The sequence below is a fragment of the Capricornis sumatraensis genome, chromosome 8, assembly GCF_032405125.1.
Source record: "Capricornis sumatraensis isolate serow.1 chromosome 8, serow.2, whole genome shotgun sequence".
NCBI classification, from domain to species: Eukaryota; Metazoa; Chordata; class Mammalia; order Artiodactyla; family Bovidae; genus Capricornis; species Capricornis sumatraensis.
Genome location: NC_091076.1, coordinates 89005003 through 89024600, shown reverse-complemented (window position 1 = coordinate 89024600; position 19598 = coordinate 89005003). Strand labels below are relative to the sequence as shown.

Here is a 19598-nt window from a genome sequence, read left to right as displayed (position 1 = left end):
TATTATTTTTGAAATTATTTTCCATTATAGTTTATTATAAGATATTGACTGTAGTTCCCAGTACTATACAGTAAACCTTTGTTGCTTATTTCATCTTCCTAATTAGAAATGTAGCAATCTATTCATACTAAGTCAAACCAATGGAATCAAAATATCATAAATTTTTAGGTGGGCAAAAATTCATAAGTTTTCTAAAATCTATATATCATATATATTATTTATGTATGTGTATACATAAGCTTTTTTACTATGCTTGATGCTTGAGAAAGAACATTAAAAAAAAAAGAAAAAGATGGAGAAATTGGAAAACATAAACTAAATGAAATGGGAGGACTGAATGTGAAATAGAAAAAGTAAACTAGATAAAAGATCATCGTATAGTCCAGTTGTTTTTAAACATGACTGCTCATCAGAAGCATACCTGGAGCTCTGGAGGAAAAAATGCAATACCTGGGCATTTGTATTTTTCAAAAAATTTCAAGATAATTCTGATAAGCATCTGGATTTTAAAAAGTGATTACAGGTTTTTCTGTAAAACTGTAGTTTTATTTGGTGATATAGAGTACTATTAATTTTCTGTTGACCAATCATGATACAGTGGTATAAAGTGAGTAATAGTTACATAATCACCATAGTAAAAGGTGTTTATCAGTTTTCCCAACCAATAGCCAGACAAAAAATAGATAATTATAATTTTAAGCCATAAGTGGTGCTGGGAAAACTGGTCAACCACTTGTAAAAGAATGAAACTAGATCACTTTCTAACACCACACACAAAAATAAGCTCAAAATGGATTAAAGATCTAAATGTAAGACCAGAAACTACAAAACTCCTAGAGGAGAACATAGGCAAAACACTCTCCGACATAAATCACAGCAGGATCCTCTATGATCCACCCCTCAGAATTCTGGAAATAAAAGCAAAAATAAACAAATGGGATCTAATTAAAATTAAAAGCTTCTGCACAACAAAGGAAACTATAAGCAAGGTGAAAAGACAGCCTTCGGAATGGGAGAAAATAATAGCAAATGAAGCAACTGACAAACAACTCATCTCAAAAATATACAAGCAACTTATGCAGCTCAATTCCAGAAAAATAAACGACCCAATCAAAAAATGGGCCAAAGAACTAAATAGACATTTCTCCAAAGAAGACATACAGATGGCTAACAAACACATGAAAAGATGCTCAACATCACTCATTGTTAGAGAAATGCAAATCAAAACCACAATGAGGTACCACTTCACACCAGTCAGAATGTCTGCGATCCAAAAGTCTGCAAGCAATAAATGCTGGAGAGGGTGTGGAGAAAAGGGAACCCTCCTACACTGTTGGTGGGAATGCAAACTAGTACAGCCACTATGGAGAACAGTGTGGAGATTCCTTTAAAAATTGCAAATAGAACTGCCTTATGACCCAGCAATCCCACTGCTGGGCATACACACTGAGGAAACCAGAATTGAAAGAGACACGTGTACCCCAATGTTCATCGCAGCACTGTTTATAATAGCCAGGACATGGAAACAACCTAGATGTCCATCAGCAGATGAATGGATAAGAAAGCTGTGGTACATATACACAATGGAGTATTACTCAGCCATTAAAAAGAATACATTTGAATCAGTTCTAATGAGGTGGATGAAACTGGAGCCGATTATACAGAGTGAAGTAAGCCAGAAAGAAAAACACCAATACAGTATACCAACACATATATATGGAATTTAGAAAGATGGCAATGATGACCCTGTATGCAAGACAGCAAAGGAGACACAGATGTGTATAGCGGACTTTTGGACTCAGAGGGAGAGGGAGAGGGTGGCATGATTTGGGAGAATGGCATTGAAACATGTGTACTATCATGTAAGAAATGAATCGCCAGTCTATGTCCGATGCAGGATACAGGATGCTTGGGGCTGGTGCACTGGGATGACCCAGAGAGATGTTATGGGGAGGGAGGTGGGAGGGGGGGTTCATGTTTGGGAAGGCATGTACACCCGTGATGGATTCATTTCAATGTATGGCAAAACCAATACAGTATTGTAAAGTAAAATAAAGTAAAAATTAAAATTTAAAAAAAAAAGCCATATTGGGAACATGATTAACTTAACCATATAAAATAGTTCCATACAGTTTGGGGGGGCCAAGCACAGTGATGTAAGTGGAAGTACATACATGCACATGTTTTCATCTGCCTAGCCAGTGTATGTCTTTCGGTTGGTGCATTTAATCCATTTACATTTAAGGTAATTATCAGTATGTATGATCCTATTACCGTTTTCTTAATTGTTCTGGGTTTATTTTTTGAAGGTCTTATCCTTCTCTTGTGTTTCCTTCTTAAAGTTCCTTTAGCATTTGTTGTAAACCTGGCTTGGTGGTGCTGAATTCTCTTAACTTTTGCTTGTCTGGAAAGCTTTTGATTTCTCCATCAACTCTGAAGGAGAGTCTTTCTGGGTATTCTTGGTTGTAGGTTCTTCCCTTTCATCACTTTAAATATATCATGCTGTTTGCTTCTGTCTTGTGGAGTTTCTATTGAGAAATCAGCTGATAGCCTGATGGGAGTTCCTTTATATGTTATTTTGTTATTTTTCTCTTGTTGCTTTTAATATTTTATCTTTGTCTTAAATTTTTGTCAGTTTGATTACTATGTGTCTCAGTGTGTTCCTCCTTGGGTTTATCCTTCCTGGGACTCTCTGTGCTGCCTGGACTTGGTTAACTGTTTCCTTTCCCATGTTAGGGAAATTTTCAGCTATTACTTCAGATATTTTCTCAGGTCCTTTTTCTCTCCCTCCTCCTTCTGGGACTCCTATAATGTGAATGTTGGTGCATTCAGTGTTGTCCCAGAGGTCTCTTAGGCTGTCTTCATTTCTTTTCATCCTTTTTTCTATATTCTGTTATACAGCAGTGGTTTCCACCATTCTGTCCTCCAGGTCATTTATCTCTTCTTTTGCTTCAGTTATTCTGCTCTGATTCCTTCTAGTATATTATTCATCTGCTTTTTGTTCTTGTAGTTCTTTGGTAAACATTTCTTGCATCTTCATTGTTTTCACGAGATCCTGGATCATCTTCATTATCATTTTTCTGAGTTCTTTTTCTGGAAGGTTGCCTATCTCCACTTCATTTAGTTGTTTTTCTGGGGTTTTATCCTGTCCTTTCATCTGTGATACAACTTTCTGCTTTTTCATCGAGATTAACTTTCTGTTTGGTTATGGTTTTTGTCTTAGCTGCTGTGGGACTGTGCTTTTTGCTTCTTCGATCTGCCCTCTGATGGAGGAGGCTAAGAGGCTTGTGTAAGCTTCCTGATGGGAGGGACTGGCAGTGAGAAAAACTGGGTCTTGCTCTGGTGGGCAGGGCCTTGCTCAGTAAAGCTTTAATCCAATTATCTGCCGATGGGTGTGGTTGCACTCCCTCCCTGGTAGTTGTTTGCCCTATGGTAGGGTTAATGGCAAATTCCAAGAGGGTTTACTATGCCAAGGGAGGGGCCCTCCTGGCCTGATGCTGCCAGTGCCTCTGTCCCTGTGGTGAGCCCCTGTCAACCCATACCTCCACAGGAGACCTTCCAACACTAGCAGGTAGTTGTGGTTCAGTCTCCTGTGGGGTCACTGCTCCTTTCCTCTGGGTCTTGGTGCATGCAAGATTTTGTTTGTGCCCTCCAAGACTGGAGTCTCTGTTTCCCCTAGTCCTGTGGAAGTCCTGTAATCAAATCTCGCTGACCTTCAAGGCTAGATTTCCTGGGGATTCCCAGTCCCTTTGTCCAGTACCCAGGCTGGGAAGCCTTACTTGGGGTTCAGAACCTTCACCATAGTGCAAGAACTTCTTTGGTTCTCCAGTTTGTGGGTCACCCACAACTAGATACAACTAGAGAGAAGCCCATCTACCACCCCAAAAGATCCTGTGTGCAGCAACTAAGGCCCAATGCAGCCAGACAGATCAGTAAACTTAGGTCTTACTATCCATGTCACTCATTTAATTTCCTCTAGTATAAACTCATTTATTTAGTGCTGCTCCTAATTTGAATTTTTCTGTGTATTTTTTCCTTACAGTCTATTGAACTTTTTCAAACATCTTATTTACTGTTTAGTAGAATTCATAATTTATTTAATTTCTTTGACAGTGCAGTCAGACATGTTACATGTTTCCTTCGAGAAATCCTTTTCTAAAAAATATTTATTTATCGGCTGTGCTGGGTCTTCGTTGCTGTGCAGGCTTTTCTCTAGTTGTGGTCAGCCTGGGCTACTCTCTAGGTGTGGTACACAGGCATTGCTGTGGCTCCTCCTGTTGCAGAGCACAGGCTCTAAGGCACATGGGCTGAGTAGTCGCAGCTCCTGCGCTCTGGAGCACAGGTTCCGTAGCTGTGGCACAGGGGGCTTGTTACTCCATGGCACATGGGATATTCTCAGATCAGGGATCAAACCCTTGTCTCCTGCATTGGCAGGCGAATTCTTTACCACTGAGCCACCAAGGAAGCCCCAAGAAATCCTTTTTCAGAAGTATATGTTTCCCTGGCAGGCCAATGGTTAAGATTCCACACTTCTACTGCTGGGGGCATGAGTTTGATCCCTGATGGGGAACTAAGATCCCACATGCTGTTCAGGCACCCCCCCAAAAAAAGAAACAAAAATTAAGAAGCAACAGTTAGAACCAGACGTGAAACAACAGACTGGGAAAAGAGTACGTCAAGGCTGTATATTGTCACCCTGCTTATTTAACTTATACACAGAGTACAGCATGCAAAATGACGGGCTAGATGAAGCACAAGCTGAAATCAAGATTGCCGGGAGAAATATCAATAACCTCAGGTATGGAGATGACACCACCCTAATGGCAGAAATTGAAAAGGAACTTAAGAGCCTCTTGATGAAGGTGAAAGAGGAGAGTGAGAAAACTGGCTTACAACTGAACATTCAAAACACTAAGATCATGGTATCCGATCCCATCACTTCATGGCAAATAGATGGGGAAATAGTGACAAGACTTTATTTTCTTGGGCTCCAAAATCACTGCGGACAGTGACTGAAGCCATGAAATTAAAAGATGCTTGCTCCTTGGAAAAAAAAGCTATGACAGACCTAGACAGTGTAGTAAAAAAGCAGAGACATCACTTTGCCAACAAAGGTCTGTATAGAATTGGACCACGAAGAAGGCTGAGCACTGAAGAATTGTTGCTTTTGAACTGTGGTGCTAGAGAAGACTCTTTTGAGAGTCCTTGGCCAGCAAGGAGATCAAATCAGTCAATCCTAAAGGAAATCAACCCTGAATATTCACTGGAAGAACTGATACTGAAGCTCCAATACTTTGGCCACCTGATGGGAAGAGCCAACTCACTAGAAAAGACCCTGATGCTGGGAAAGATTGAGGGCAGGAGGAGAAGGGGGCAACAGAGGATGAAATGATTAGATGGCATTATCGACTCAATGGACATGAGTTTGAGCAAGCTCTGGGAGATAGTGAAGGACAGGGAAGCCTAATGTGCTGCAGTCCATTGGGTCGCAGAGAGTCGGACGTGACTGAGGGGCTCAACAACAACAATATGCCTTCTCTACCTCTGCGTATTTTGTTTGTTCTTTTTTAAGATACAGAATCTTGTCAGCAGTTCTATTTCTATTTTACTAAAGATTCTTTCTTTTATAACTGATACTCTGCTGCACCACTAAATCTTATTTTGCTTTAAAGTTTATTACTCTTTTTTATGTTTACAGAAAGAATGAGATCTCTTTAAATAAGTGGGTCAAATGCTGACAGTTTTATGTGTTGTATATGAAAGTGCTACCTTGTATTTTCTTTGTAATCAGTGCCTAGCTTATTGGCTAGCATTAAGTGGAAAATAAATATTTGAAAAAGTGAATGAATGAATGATAGAAAGAATGGTTGTTACATGAAATAGTCCGGTAGGTTCATTCAGTGATAGTTCATATTTCATATTCTTTTTTTAAGGCTACTGATGCTCGGAGAGCTTTTCCTTGCTGGGATGAACCTGCCATCAAAGCAACTTTTGATATTTCATTGGTTGTTCCTAAAGACAGAGTAGCTTTATCAAACATGGTATGTATGTGTTAATGAGCATTCTTATATTTTGAATAAGCATTTAGCATATTTTGTTTGCTGATTAGATGGGATAGCATGGAACTACCTAGTCACCCAGCACAGTACTTGACACATAATGGGAGCACAGATGTTAGTGTTCTTAGTTTCTTGTAAGCCCTCTTTTTTTTTTTTAATTGCCTCATTTGGGGAGTTTTCCTGCACCCTGGAAGAAATTCCTTGTAAGCTATGTTAACAAGATTACCTGCTTCCTTTAATTTGGAAATCTAAGTAAGAAATGAACTTAATAACTATTACCAGAAAAAAAATCTGATACTCTTACTAAATGCCAAAAGTTATAGCCACATAATGAAGTGTATTTAGGTTTTAACTGATTGTGTTCTTGGATGTTCTCCCTTCACTGATGTCATTGAATGTCATTCATAGTAGAATAAGCATTTACTACTTGAAATGTGTTGTCTAAGACTGCCTTATTTAAGACATAGAGTAACCGGTAGACTATAATAGGAGTCCAGGGAACTTGGAAACACCTACTGGACCTGAAATAACTGGCTTTGCTTCCTTTATTAGTGGAGAGAATTCCATAGGTTCTCTGCTTAAAGACGCTTTTCTCAAATATTCTTAGAGAGGAAGCTAATAAATTACACTGAAATGTTCATTTGCAGTTTAATGCAAATGAATTTATCAGATCAGTTCTTGAATAAGTCTTACTTGGAAGAAAAATAGCAAGAACTTGAAACTGAGAGCCTGAAGAGGAAAAAGAGGGAAATTAGGGAACTCTAAAAGTAAATGAGATCTGTCACAAATTTGCTTAGAGCCAACCTTCATACAGAATATGCTCTAAATCTAGAAATCTGTGCCCTTTGAAATGTCCAGTTTCATAACTACATTTTATTTTCATTAATATTTCTTGTCTTCTATCCTTCGTTCACTTAAAAGCATTAAGGTCTTAAAATATCCCAATACCTGTTACGTTAATAGGTATTCAAGAAAAGTTACTTCTTTTACCTTACAAATCCTTGGTAATTTTAACACTTGAGCTCCAACTTCTTAGTATGTATGCTTCATCAGTTCACTTTCTTAGCAGGAAAAGTCTTGACAGTATAATAGTACTGGGTAAATTAGGATAGAGAAGTAAGCAGTGCTGGAAAGGGGGAAGAAAAGGTTACAAAGCCTACAGTTTGGGGGTAGTGTTTGCTTTAAGGTATTTAATGTAAATCTATTAAATTTTCCTTTTTTTTCCTTAAGAATGTAATTGATCGGAAACCATACCCTGATGATGAAAATGTAGTGGAAGTGAAGTTTGCTCGCACACCTGTCATGTCTACATATCTGGTGGCATTTGTTGTGGGTGAATATGACTTTGTAGAAACAAGGTCAAAAGATGGTGTGTGTGTCCGTGTTTACACCCCTGTTGGCAAAGCAGAGCAAGGAAAATTTGCGTTAGAGGTAAATGTACTTGAAGAGGATTGTTCCAACAGTCCATAACTCCAGGTTGGGGAATTTACATTTCTGATCAATTATTAGTACAATTATTTATAATCTAATCTGAAATATCTTGTGCTACTTTGGTTTTACTTTTAATAGACTCTTGGAACTAGCAACTTTGGTGTTAACTTTTTGAAAGATAATTAAGAGAATATTAGAATGGAATTTATTAACCTAGAGAGTGGGGTGGGGACATATATAATTGTACTTTTCATACTGAGTTATAAATGGATTAAAGTTTGGCTGACATATACAAAGCTTAGGGCTAAAGCAGTCTCTGGAGGTTGGGGGTCCCCCAGGGTTGGTTTCTTGTAACTTGAGATATTTGGCTTGCAACTGGATTCCTTTGTGGATTTCTGTAGGAATGGCAATAGGATTTATCAGATGGTTCTTTTCTTTATACTTTTATAGGTTGCTGCTAAAACTCTGCCTTTTTATAAGGACTACTTCAATGTTCCTTATCCTCTACCTAAAATTGATCTCATTGCTATTGCAGACTTTGCAGCTGGTAAAGTAAATTTCATTTTATTGATAAGTTGTAATAACTTTTATTTTGAATTTTATGATTTTTCAAGAAGTATGTATAAATATCAATAAATGTTTATATCTTATTTTATGAAGGTGCCATGGAGAATTGGGGCCTTGTTACTTATAGGTATGTTAATGATGTATTACCCTGCCATGTCTTTTAAATCACTGATTTCATGAGTGCTTCACTCCTAATTACAGTTCAGTAGCTTCTGCTTTGTGATCTGCCATAAATTTTCCTACCTTCCCCCATTTCCTTGAACATTTCAAGAATGCAGATGAACACTCTCTGGTGCTACTATCTGAGAGTGTAAGATTTTTAAGTGAGCATCTGGCATTAGTAGTATTTCTAGATGTATTTTTGGCTGAGTTTCTCATTTCAGGGCCTTCTCTTCCTCCTGGTAGTTACATAGTTATATATCCAGCTTGAAGAACTTCCCCCGATTTAATGTCTTCTAGCCAAGTTCTCGGAGAAGGTGATGGCACCCCACTCCAGTACTCTTGCCTGGAAAATCCCATGGACGGAGGAGCCTGGTAGGCTGCAGTCCATGTGGTAGCGAAGAGTCGGACACGACTGAGCAACTTCACTTTCACTTTTCACTTTCATGCATTGGAGAAGGAAATGGCAACCCACTCCATTGTTCTTGCCTGGAGAATCCCAGGGACGGGGGAGCCTGGTGGGCTGCCGTCTATGGGGTCGCACAGAGTCGGACAGGACTGAAGCGACTGCAGCAGCAGCAGCAGCCAAGTTCTTACATGTCTGTCACCACAATACAAACATGTGGGTTGTATAATTTTAAAAGCAATGTCTGTAAACAGGTTTTGGCCTTCTACTTTGAATTGCCTTCTTCGATGAGCTAAGTTTTGGACACTCTGTTCAGTGTTCTTTTTGGGACTGTGGAATGCATCTTCCTTCAGCTTGCCACTTCTCTGCTTTTAATGGAAGAACTGTCTTCTCTTTCTGTCTAGCACAGTAATCCCTAATCCTTTAGACAGTTTTTCTAAAATTTCAGGCAGCTATCCTATAAACAAACTGAGAATTAAACTTGCGTCACATCTTTGATCTTCTCTTGTGTGAATTCAATTGGAGTAGTCTTTAATCTTCCCAGAACTTTTTCTATCCTGTGTACTCCAAGGAAATGTTTTCTTGACATCTTTAAAGCCTAACTTGACCATCTTATTTACTGTTTGAATCGCCCTCCCCCACTTCTGCATGCCTGCTTTTATTGAAATACTTTTATTTAAAAAAAAAATTTTTTTTTTAAACACAGGGAGACTGCATTGCTTATTGATCCAAAAAACTCCTGTTCTTCATCACGCCAGTGGGTTGCTCTGGTTGTGGGACATGAACTCGCCCATCAATGGTTTGGAAATCTTGTTACTATGGTATTTAATATTTTTAAGTGCTCAAATATATTTTTTTCCTGCTACACCTTATGTTGGCTAAATAGTATTTCAGGTTTGGCTGGCACATTGTACCAAAAAAGTTGATAGAAAAACTTTATTTTGAAAAGTTTTTATCAGGATATCCATGTTAATTAAGAACATACAGGTAATCTTTATTCAACAGAAAATACTACCTAAACTGTTCTAAATACTGCCTGCAAATGGAGCAAGTCATGATATTAATTTGGGTGAAAGGAAGAGATTCCACTTAGATAGACAATTTCCATGCAGTGAGATTCAGACTAACTGAAGTTTTTTGTGTCATATGTCACTAGCTGTAAAGTAACCTGATGAATAGCAAACTATCTTTAATAAGGTTGAAATGTTTTTAAGGGTCATTTTCTTCATTGCCTAAAATTTTAAGTTGATATTTGATAGAAATGAAGGCAAAGAAACTACAGAATAACTGAAGTATATTAAAATTTCCAGCTCTCCTACTGAAGTCCTTGTTTATTGTAATGTCTGTAGTGAATGATCTCTGTCCTCTAGTCTTGACCTTTCCCTTTTACTCTAAATGAATACTATCTATAGCAACCAACTGTGTTAGAGCTTGGAAGCACAGCTTTTAATAAGTGAACTAGAAGTACCTCTGCAAAGAAAGAACTGGAGATTGTGGAGCCAGCCAAATTCCCTGATGGCATTTTAGGCTGCCAAAGAGCAGAGCCCAACTTGGATGTTAGTTGAGACCACATGTCACAGAAATAGGCAAGAAAGAAAAACATTTAGCAACTCTTAAATGTCTGAGTTTGAGCAAACTCCAGGAGATAGTGCAGGACAGGGAAGCCTGGCGTGCTGCTGTTCATGGGGTCACAGAAAGAGTTGGACATGTCTTAGCAACCAAAACAGCAATGTGTCTGAAAGAGTTCCTAAAGAAAGTCAGCCCTTGAAAGTAAATCCTGTCCTTTTTGCTTTGGTTGTTTAAAATTTCGCTTAGGGGTTAAAAGGAAAAAAAGGTTGTTTGAAATCTACTTTTACATGAAATTAAGTATGCTACTTCCTGTGTTCACACATGTCAGAAATGCTCTTTTCTCCCAACACGGCAAGTTTGTTGCTTCCAAACAATTTTTTTTTTTTTTTGCTGTGTTGAGGAGATTTTATTTTTAAACTTCCAGTAATAAATTTTAGTGGGGGAAATGTGTGCATTCTCATGTTGCCTTTAAACACCTTTTTGTTGTATTTGAGTAACTTCTGGTTATTGGATGTCAGTTTTTTCATTAACTTAAATATAGGGGTTTAGAGAGACTTAGAAAATTACTAGCTTTGTACCAGCTTATCCCAGTGGAGTCTGTTAGTTCAATAAGTACACAAAGCATGTAGACAGATAGCCATTTATCACTATATTGAAAACATTTGATCTTTTCAGAATTTTAAAATACCCTTTTGTTTTTCACCATTGCATTTATCCTTTATCTTGAATTCATATAGTATTGCTTTTTTTTTATGAGATTTAATCAACTTTAATGAAAATTAGATTGAAATCTCTTTCTAGAAAGTTTATTTCTATTTTAAAAAATTGATTTTGTCTGTGACCCATTATATTCTTTGTCCACTCCACTATTAATTCTTATTATTAACAGATGAGAATTTTATATTCTATAAATGTTTAAATACCAGTTGTATTTAATTTAAACTTACTGCTATGACATTTTGTTAATTTCATGTAATTCTTGTATAAGCAATACTACTTTTCTGTTTATCTAGAAAGTTTAACTTGTCACTCAGCAATGATTTTTTTCCCTGTCATTATGGAGATAGTTCCCAGTTTTCCTTGCCTGGTCCTAATAACTTTCTGGTTTCTTAAAGAGAGTTGTTTATTAAACTAAATTTTATATGACAGTGTAGCTCTTGCACACATTTATGCACTCTCTTCCCATTTTCCATCCTGAGGGTGTTTTTCATCCCCCTTCTTCCTCCTTTTCTACCTTTAGTACCAAAAAGTTACTTAGCAGTGGTGATAATGCCAGTGTCACCAGTTGCCATTCTTGGCAATTCTTTTGTTCATAGATGTGAATTATTTACTAAATGTTTTGAATTGAATTTTAGCTCATTAAGAGTTTTAGAGTATAATGGAAGGGACATAAGAGTGTTTTATATTAGTGGAGTGACCAGCATCTTCTTTTCTTTACATATTTCCATCTTCTGTTTTTAGGAATGGTGGACTCATCTTTGGTTAAATGAAGGCTTTGCATCATGGATTGAGTATCTGTGCGTAGACCACTGCTTCCCAGAGTATGATATCTGGACTCAGTTTGTTTCTGCTGATTATACACGAGCTCAGGAGCTTGACGCCTTAGATAACAGCCATCCCATTGAAGTGAGACGTAATTTTCAGTCATTGGCCTTTCCTTTCACTTTCCATGAAATATGTAGTTTTTAAATTTTTCTTTGAGAAGAAAATTGCATGAGTGATGTCACTTACTTTTGTAGTTTATATTTCCATTTTGAAACTGCAGGCAGATTCTTTATCGAGTGAGCTACAAAGGAAATCCCCTTGAAATTCTACAAAGTTCTAGTTCTGTTTCATTTTAAACATCTATATCTTTGTAGAAGCAAGTTTTCTATATCCATAAACATTCACTGAATCGATTTTTATTGATTAGTAATGGGGTAACCATACTTGTTGGGTAATATTATGATTCTGTTGTTTCAAAGAAAATTCTAAACATACTCTTTTGTTGTTGTCATTGCTTTATATATAGTTTAATTATTTTGACTTAATCTGTCCTATTTTGGCTAGTTTATATGTATAAGTTTTGCCTCCAAAGAGCTAGACTTACAGTCTACTTTGACATATTTAACCTGGGTCCTATGTAACTGTTAGCCATTACAATAAGTGCAAGAAGTCAAATGTTTTTCATCTCTCCCTTCCTGACCTTCACCTCCCTGTCTCCAAAGAGATCCACAGTGAGTTGCCTCCCAGGAAAGCAGTGTCAAGACTGGAACCCAGGTCCTAAAGAGATGATGGGGATCGTGTTATGTATTCTGTTTTATTAGTATTAGTTATTATGCCCTTTTAAACAATTATACAGTATGAGTCACCTAAAGGTAAAAAGTATCTTATGGGTTAGAAGAGTTTTCCTAGAAAGCTCTTTATGTAATTCAGTATTACAGTTTGTCTGCTCCTGTTATAACCTTGAATCACACTGTCTGCCAGGTCAGTGTGGGCCATCCTTCTGAAGTTGATGAGATATTTGATGCAATATCATACAGCAAAGGTGCATCTGTCATCCGAATGCTACATGACTACATTGGAGATAAGGTAAAAAAATAAATTAACCAGCTAAATTCTTTAATGGTGATCTCCCAGAGTTTTACATGAAAAAGAAAAGTTTGATTTTATTTAGGTTAAGTTCCTAAGTAATTTTTCTAGAATCTATAAGAATATTACTCTAGCTTATCTTTATTTCTTTTTATGTTGACTGTTTTAGTCTCTTGAATGATGTTGCAAATATACTTTGGGGGTTGGTGGAAGTCTGGTATAAAACTTAAAGTAGAAGGCAAAGTGTATACATTCTTAAATGAAAGGCAATAGACATTACTGTGTTTTAGTAAATCTAATACTCAATTAACTTTGAGTAAATCAGTTTTTGAGTACTCTGTAGTCAAAATATACTATAATTCTGAGTTCTGACTCTCCTGGATTTTAAAAATTGTGTTTTCTCAGGACTTTAAGAAAGGAATGAACATGTATTTAACCAAGTTCCAACAAAAGAATGCTGCCACAGGTAATTTTTAATAACTTGAGATAGAAATGGAGAGAATGTCGGCACATTATCCAGAGTATGATATTTTATTTTTTTCTGAATACTCGATTTTCTATGTGACGGATAGGAAATAAAGTCGACTTTTTTGAAGATATAGTACATCATAGATCAGTATGAATCAGAACCTATTATCCTTTTGGTCAGCCTCCAGTAGTCTGCTTTCCACAGTTCAGTGTTTTGCTAAAGAATCTGAAAAGTTCTGTTTACTTTACCAGAGCTTGTTCATTTTTGGTGATTTGTGGGTTTTGTTGCCCTTAATTGACCATTGGACATTAAAATAGCTGCAGATTAACCATTTGTAGGAGTTGAACTTGTGGAACTGCAGATTTTCACTGAAGGAAATTCTTAAAATTTTATGATAGTCTATGATTTATTAGATATTAGAGTCAAAAGGAAGAATAAAGGTCATTGATTGATTGATTATGAAACTGAGTTCCTTAATGAACAAAAATAGTTTAAAAAGCAAGAAGATTTGTGTAATGTCATTAATGTTTAATAGAATCCCCAACCAGGAATTTAATAGATCGCCGATCAGGGATCAAACCCAGGCTCACAGAAGTGAAAGTGCAGAGTCCTAACCACTGGACTGCCAGGGAATTCCCTTGTACTTTCCTTTTTGTACATATAGTCCGTATATTTGGAATGTTCCTTTCTCCCCTGTCTAATGAGCAACTCCTCTTCAAGATTCAGAACAAAAATTATGTCTTGTGAAACCTTTATTCTTTGGATTTGTTTTTAAGGACTTTTTCCCCTGTTCATTCTTCTGTTATAGTTATGCTACACTGTATGGTTGTTTTGGTTATTCAGCCACCAGAGTTGTTTGACCATATGGACTTGACTTCGGCCTCAACAGCATTGAATATTTTTTAACTTCTGTTAGTTGAATGGGTATAATGGTTTTAATTTTGTGAATGATCATCTTGTAGTATTCTTGAATATGTTTCCATTTGTTTGTTCCTATTTCTTGTTTGAACTCACCTGTTTGTCTTTTGTTTATAATTTGTAATTTTTTAATAAATTGGAACAAACTGTGATATAGTTCACTTAATGGCAAGGCAAGGGTAACATTAATTTAGTCCACTGTTTGTTTCCTGAACCTGAAAAAAACACAAAATTGGTCAATGATGCAGTTTCGAGTTATATAAAATTTCTGCTTTGTTTACAAAAATAAAAATTAAATTTTTAGATTTTCATTGTTTGTATTTATCTTCTAGAGGATCTCTGGGAAAGTTTAGAAAATGCTAGTGGTAAACCTATAGCAGCTGTGATGAATACCTGGACCAAACAAATGGGATTCCCTCTCATTTATGTAGAAGCAGAACAGGTAAACTTATACAAAGTTCTTCAATTTGTCTGATATTATATTAAATGAAATTCAATCGGTGTTACAAATTTGCTTTTCTGTACTTTAAGTATTCTAGGTAAGATTTAAACCAGCCCTTATACTCCTTTCTCAGTGATTTATTATCTGTATACCCAAAAGTTTGCCCCACATCTTTAAAATTATACATGGGTAGAGTAGAAAACAAAATATTGTCTGCCCTTACTGTCCTCGAGGAAAACACTGTAACATTGTTGATATAATTCTAAAATCACCAAAGGAGATTTATTCTAAGAATGCAAAGTTGGTTTAATATTAAACAAATTAAGCAAGGTATTGACTCATAATTACTGCATTAACAGAATCAAATTAGAAGAACCATATGCATTACTAGATGCATAAAAAAGATTTGATAAAATTCAACACCCGTTTATAATACCCTTCTTCAAAATTAGTTTTTAATGTTGGATGGCAGTATGATGTGATTTTGATTAGAATTACATTCATATTAGTTGAACTGTTATCTGAATTCAGACAGGTGTAGTTCAAAATGAGTTGTCCTCCAGAAGGATTGAAGATTACACATCAGAAAGTTTGTCTTAACTTGGTTTAATTGTATGAAATTGTGAAATCTTTCTCTTAAATTTCTTTGCCATGGTTTTATGAGCTGCATAGAGAATTAATTCCGTTCATTTAGGGAGGAAGATTCATAGCTCTTTTTTGGTATGTTTTTGTCCTTGTGGTTCTGCGTTGTCCCTAAAGCTAATATTTTACAAAGCCTTCTCATTGTGGCAGTTTGTTAGTAAATTTGCTTTTCTCTAATTTAAGAATCTAGATGACATTTAAATCAGCCCTTCTACTCTCAGAATGCACCCAAGTGCTTGCAAGTTAACCTTTCAGAGACACATCTTAACCTTAAATATGACTGTATTTTATAATAAAGTAAACACATTGGAGGACCTCTCATATTGGCTGTAAGCATGTGAAAAGGCAATTTAGGTAACACAATTAATCCTACTTGGTGGGAAAAGATATCTAAAACTTTAGTGAGCTGCCATTGTGACCTTTCTGTTTCTAGTCTTCTTTCTCCACTTTGGATGGACTAGTCTGTTATAGGAGATGACTTGATCAAACTTGACATTGACACTCTACACAGATTGACAGATGGTTTTCATTTTACCTGTTTAAAGAATAATATACAAAGATGATTGTTGCTTTTACTTCTGGGAATTTCTATCCCTCAAAAACTGTCAGTACCTCAAAACTATTAAAATATTTAATGATTATAATAAAGCAAACTAAGGCCATAATTTTTTCAAGTAGAGTATACTTTTAAGAGCATAATAATTTATCAGAAGAGAGGATACTAATACCTCACTTCCTCCCAATGTTATTGAGACTCAAGGAACTTAAAACATCAAGCTACTTTCAAGATCTTATTTTTTTTGCACTTTTTTGGTCTACAAGCATAGCCAAATTCATCCTCCTTTTTACATTACAATAAAATGCATGCCTATGACTCAGTTCTTTTACAAATAGGAGAGCTCTGCAACATAGCATCTTGATTATGATCTGTCTCTCACCTTACAGTCCCTAAATTTAAAAAGTTCATTAGTAGTTTCTTTATGGCACTGAAGTGGCCATTGCTTCCCCACTCAGATTTTTAAGTTTTCAGTTCTATCTCTTATAGTCAGTTGATCCCTTTATAAAGGTCATTGACCCAATTTTACGTTTGGTTTAGGTGATCTTAAATCTGTTATAGCTTGTGTTATTTAAAATGTTCTAGAGTATAGTAACAAACAATAACTAAACAAAAGACTGAGTATTGTTGAAGTATTTTTTTTAATGTACTTGCTTTTATTGCTTCTGTTTTTTTAGTTTATTACAGTCTCTCCTCCTGAGTTTATTGTTTCATTGCAAAGCTTATCCTTTGAAATAGGTTATGTTCTGCTTTCATGTTTGTCATTCTTTTTTTTCACTCAAACTTGAAACTTTATTTTGTGTTGGGGTAAAGCCAGTTAACAATGTTGTGGTAGTTTCAGGTGAAGAGCTGAAGGGACTCAGCCATCCATATACATGTATCCATTCTAAATGATTTTGAATATTGAATCCACATGCTAATTTAATGTTGCCACTTTTTGGAAATGGAAAAGACTAAACATATAACCCTCCTTCATAAGTTAACTGTGTATCCCTTTTGAAATTTTGAAGTTCTTATCTGGATACATCTCTGTTCTCATGGGCAGTATTACACAGTACCTGGCCTTTTATTTTTAGAGTATTGTTATTTTGAGGCCTTAATGAGAAATGGTGAGTTTTCTTCCATTCTGTAGTTTCATCATGTTTATCACCATAGCATTTTGTGTATTCAGGAGCCATTTGGCTGTTCTGGTTTCACCTCTGCTTTGTCACAGAAATGTCTCCTCTAAGAAAAAAAAGTGTTAATGCTCCTACAGGCTTTGTTTTGTTTTACTTCTTTAGGTAGAAGATGACAGATTACTGAGGTTGTCCCAAAAGAAGTTCTGTGCCAGTGGACCATATGGTGGTAAGCAAATGGCTATACATGGGAGCTAATCAGTGAATTTGGATACTATACCAGTAGTGTTTAAACTAATAATAAATAATTATCCATGTAAAAATAATAGAATTAAATAGAAATAAGGAAATGGTAGGAAAAGGAGGTTCATGGGGTATTTGTAGTATTCTACATCTCTCTGTGTTACTGGAGGCTATAATGAATGAATAAGGATATGAACATCAAGAAGTGATGTCCCTAGCCTGAATCCCTGAAAGAAAACTTGGTATGCAATTTTGTACTAAGTCTTATGCACTTGTGTACTAAGTACATTTGGTATACTTGTGTATACACAGTGACTTTTTAAAAAAAAAATCTTGGTCATAGTAAGTAACTAAGCAGATAAAGCCCAATGATTATTTAGATTTATTTTGTACCAGTCATTGTGCTAATAAGCACTATAGCTGATCCTTATTTCATACTCTTAGCAACCCTACTAAGTGGTTCATATTATTTCTGTTTTACAAATGAGGGAGCTGAGGCATAGCTAGATAAGTTAAATTGTCCAGGATCACCTATTTAATGAGTTAAAGAGTAGGAATTCAAATGAAATAGTTGCATTATATAAGTTTATACTCTTAACTACCACTCAACTGTGCTTTTTCAAATATTTCTACATGACATTAGACTCTTGTACCCAGGGAATTAAAGATAAATTGAAAAATTATGACGTGTTTTTCTGCACCTTTCTCACTTCCTTTAAAATAGTTCTCAACAGGGAGAGAGGTATATCAGAACCACCAGTGCCTTTTCATGTTCACCCCACCAAATGATGATGCACTCTACCAAGGTTAAGTGGTACAGCCTTCAACTCTTAGCTTTCCCAGCATTGAGAATCACTCTCTTAATAAATGTGTCTGACAAGCCCGACCACAGGTTTATTATCTAAATAATGTCACAGATGCTATTTTCCACATGTACCAGCAGTCTGCACTGTATGACTGATAGGTTTTGCAGTTTTTCTGATGCTCTGTGAGCACTGTAGGCTGTATTAAAACCTGAATTATCCTAGTGTCAGGAGAGAATTTTCATCTGTGGTTTAGCCTGATAGCATAAAGCTATTTAAGTGATTAAGATAGTTCCATTAATGTACTGGGCAATGACTTTCTTTTGTTTGGCATCTTAATGCAAAATCTATTTTGCTAATACTTGAGACAGTATATGTATTTGTCTTACAAAACCTTTGGCTTATAGCTATGACTCCTCAGTGAGGGACTCTTAACGGCTCCCAAGGTGTATCCTATCACAGTGTCTTAGCAGTATATGTACCTATTAAGGACTGCACTTTAGAATTTGTTTAAGTGCTGCGTGAGAGACTTAACCCACTCGACATGTCTTTTATCATTAAAATCATTATCTCTATTGCTACAGTCTGTAGGGTCACAAAGAGTTGGACACGACTAAGCAGACTAAGTGTGATATTGCTCTGAAAAGGGAAAAACAACAAAATCATTGTATTTGTGATTCTACACAAATACAGATTCTGTTCTCTTTTTTTATAGGCTGTTGTGATTTTGTTAGTAAATTCTTTCTTCATTATTATTCAGGTTACCTAGAAGAGTTCATGCATCATTAAGAAGGAGCTGTTGGCTTAACAGATTCAAGCCCATACATGGGACACCAGTCCTCTCTCTCTACCTTACTTTCCATTTCTTCCAGTGAAAAATTATTTTCAGGTTTTCTGTTTGTTATTCTCTTGCTTAAGGAGAAGACTGTCCCCAGTGGATGGTTCCTATCACAATCTCTACTAGTGAAGATTCCAGCCATGCCAAAATGAAGATTCTGATGGACAAGCCAGAGATGAATATAGTTTTAAAAGATGTCAAACCAGACCAGTGGGTGAAGGTGAGTCCAGAAAGGCCATAGACATTTTTATCTTAACTAAATTGATTTATTTCTTTCATTTCCTATATGCATTTTATGGCTGGCTCTAAATTCTACTGATTCATTTTGGTCTAGGACTTGCAAAGAAAAAGACATTTCTAAACTTTCTTATGTGAAATTTAGTGTTGTCTAGATATTTGCCTTTATGTCAGGTAAGGGAGTGGTTAATAAGCAATTACAAAGGGATAGGATTAAAGAGGAAAAAAAGAGTAGTCTCTGTATAAAGTCACATTAACCAAAACATTTGCAGTCTTGCAACTTCAAACTGCCCTGTCATTGTAGTGACATGTTAACTTCAGTGATATGTTGTCATCCTGTGTGTACAACTATAATCAGGTGGGATCAGACATAATAATCAGTTTGTGTCACTGAAATGGGAAGTTCCTTTGAGCTGGTGTTCTAAAGGCGTTTCACAAAAATAACAGTAAATATTATTTTTCATCATTCTGTACTCTACCTTTCATAATGAAAATATCTGCTACAAACTTTTCTCCCAGTTAAAGATTCCTGATAGGAATTATGGGCTTCCTAGGTGGCTCAGTGAGTAAACA

At 36.1% G+C, this 19598-nt stretch overlaps 1 protein-coding gene across 3 annotated transcripts in view; it reads left to right on the top strand.

Annotated features, from left to right (window-relative positions):
• The window catches only part of NPEPPS (aminopeptidase puromycin sensitive), a 124188-nt gene that overhangs the window by 88139 nt on the left and 16451 nt on the right, over positions 1-19598 (top strand). For all 3 annotated transcript variants that reach the window (XM_068979220.1, XM_068979221.1, XM_068979219.1), the window contains 11 exons: positions 5934-6041; positions 7290-7490; positions 7941-8037; positions 8151-8184; positions 9329-9443; positions 11653-11817; positions 12658-12762; positions 13168-13228; positions 14482-14591; positions 17070-17133; positions 18869-19008. In XM_068979220.1, the coding sequence (XP_068835321.1) occupies positions 5934-6041; positions 7290-7490; positions 7941-8037; positions 8151-8184; positions 9329-9443; positions 11653-11817; positions 12658-12762; positions 13168-13228; positions 14482-14591; positions 17070-17133; positions 18869-19008 (1200 nt within the window). The remainder of the gene's footprint in view (positions 1-5933; positions 6042-7289; positions 7491-7940; positions 8038-8150; positions 8185-9328; positions 9444-11652; positions 11818-12657; positions 12763-13167; positions 13229-14481; positions 14592-17069; positions 17134-18868; positions 19009-19598) is intronic.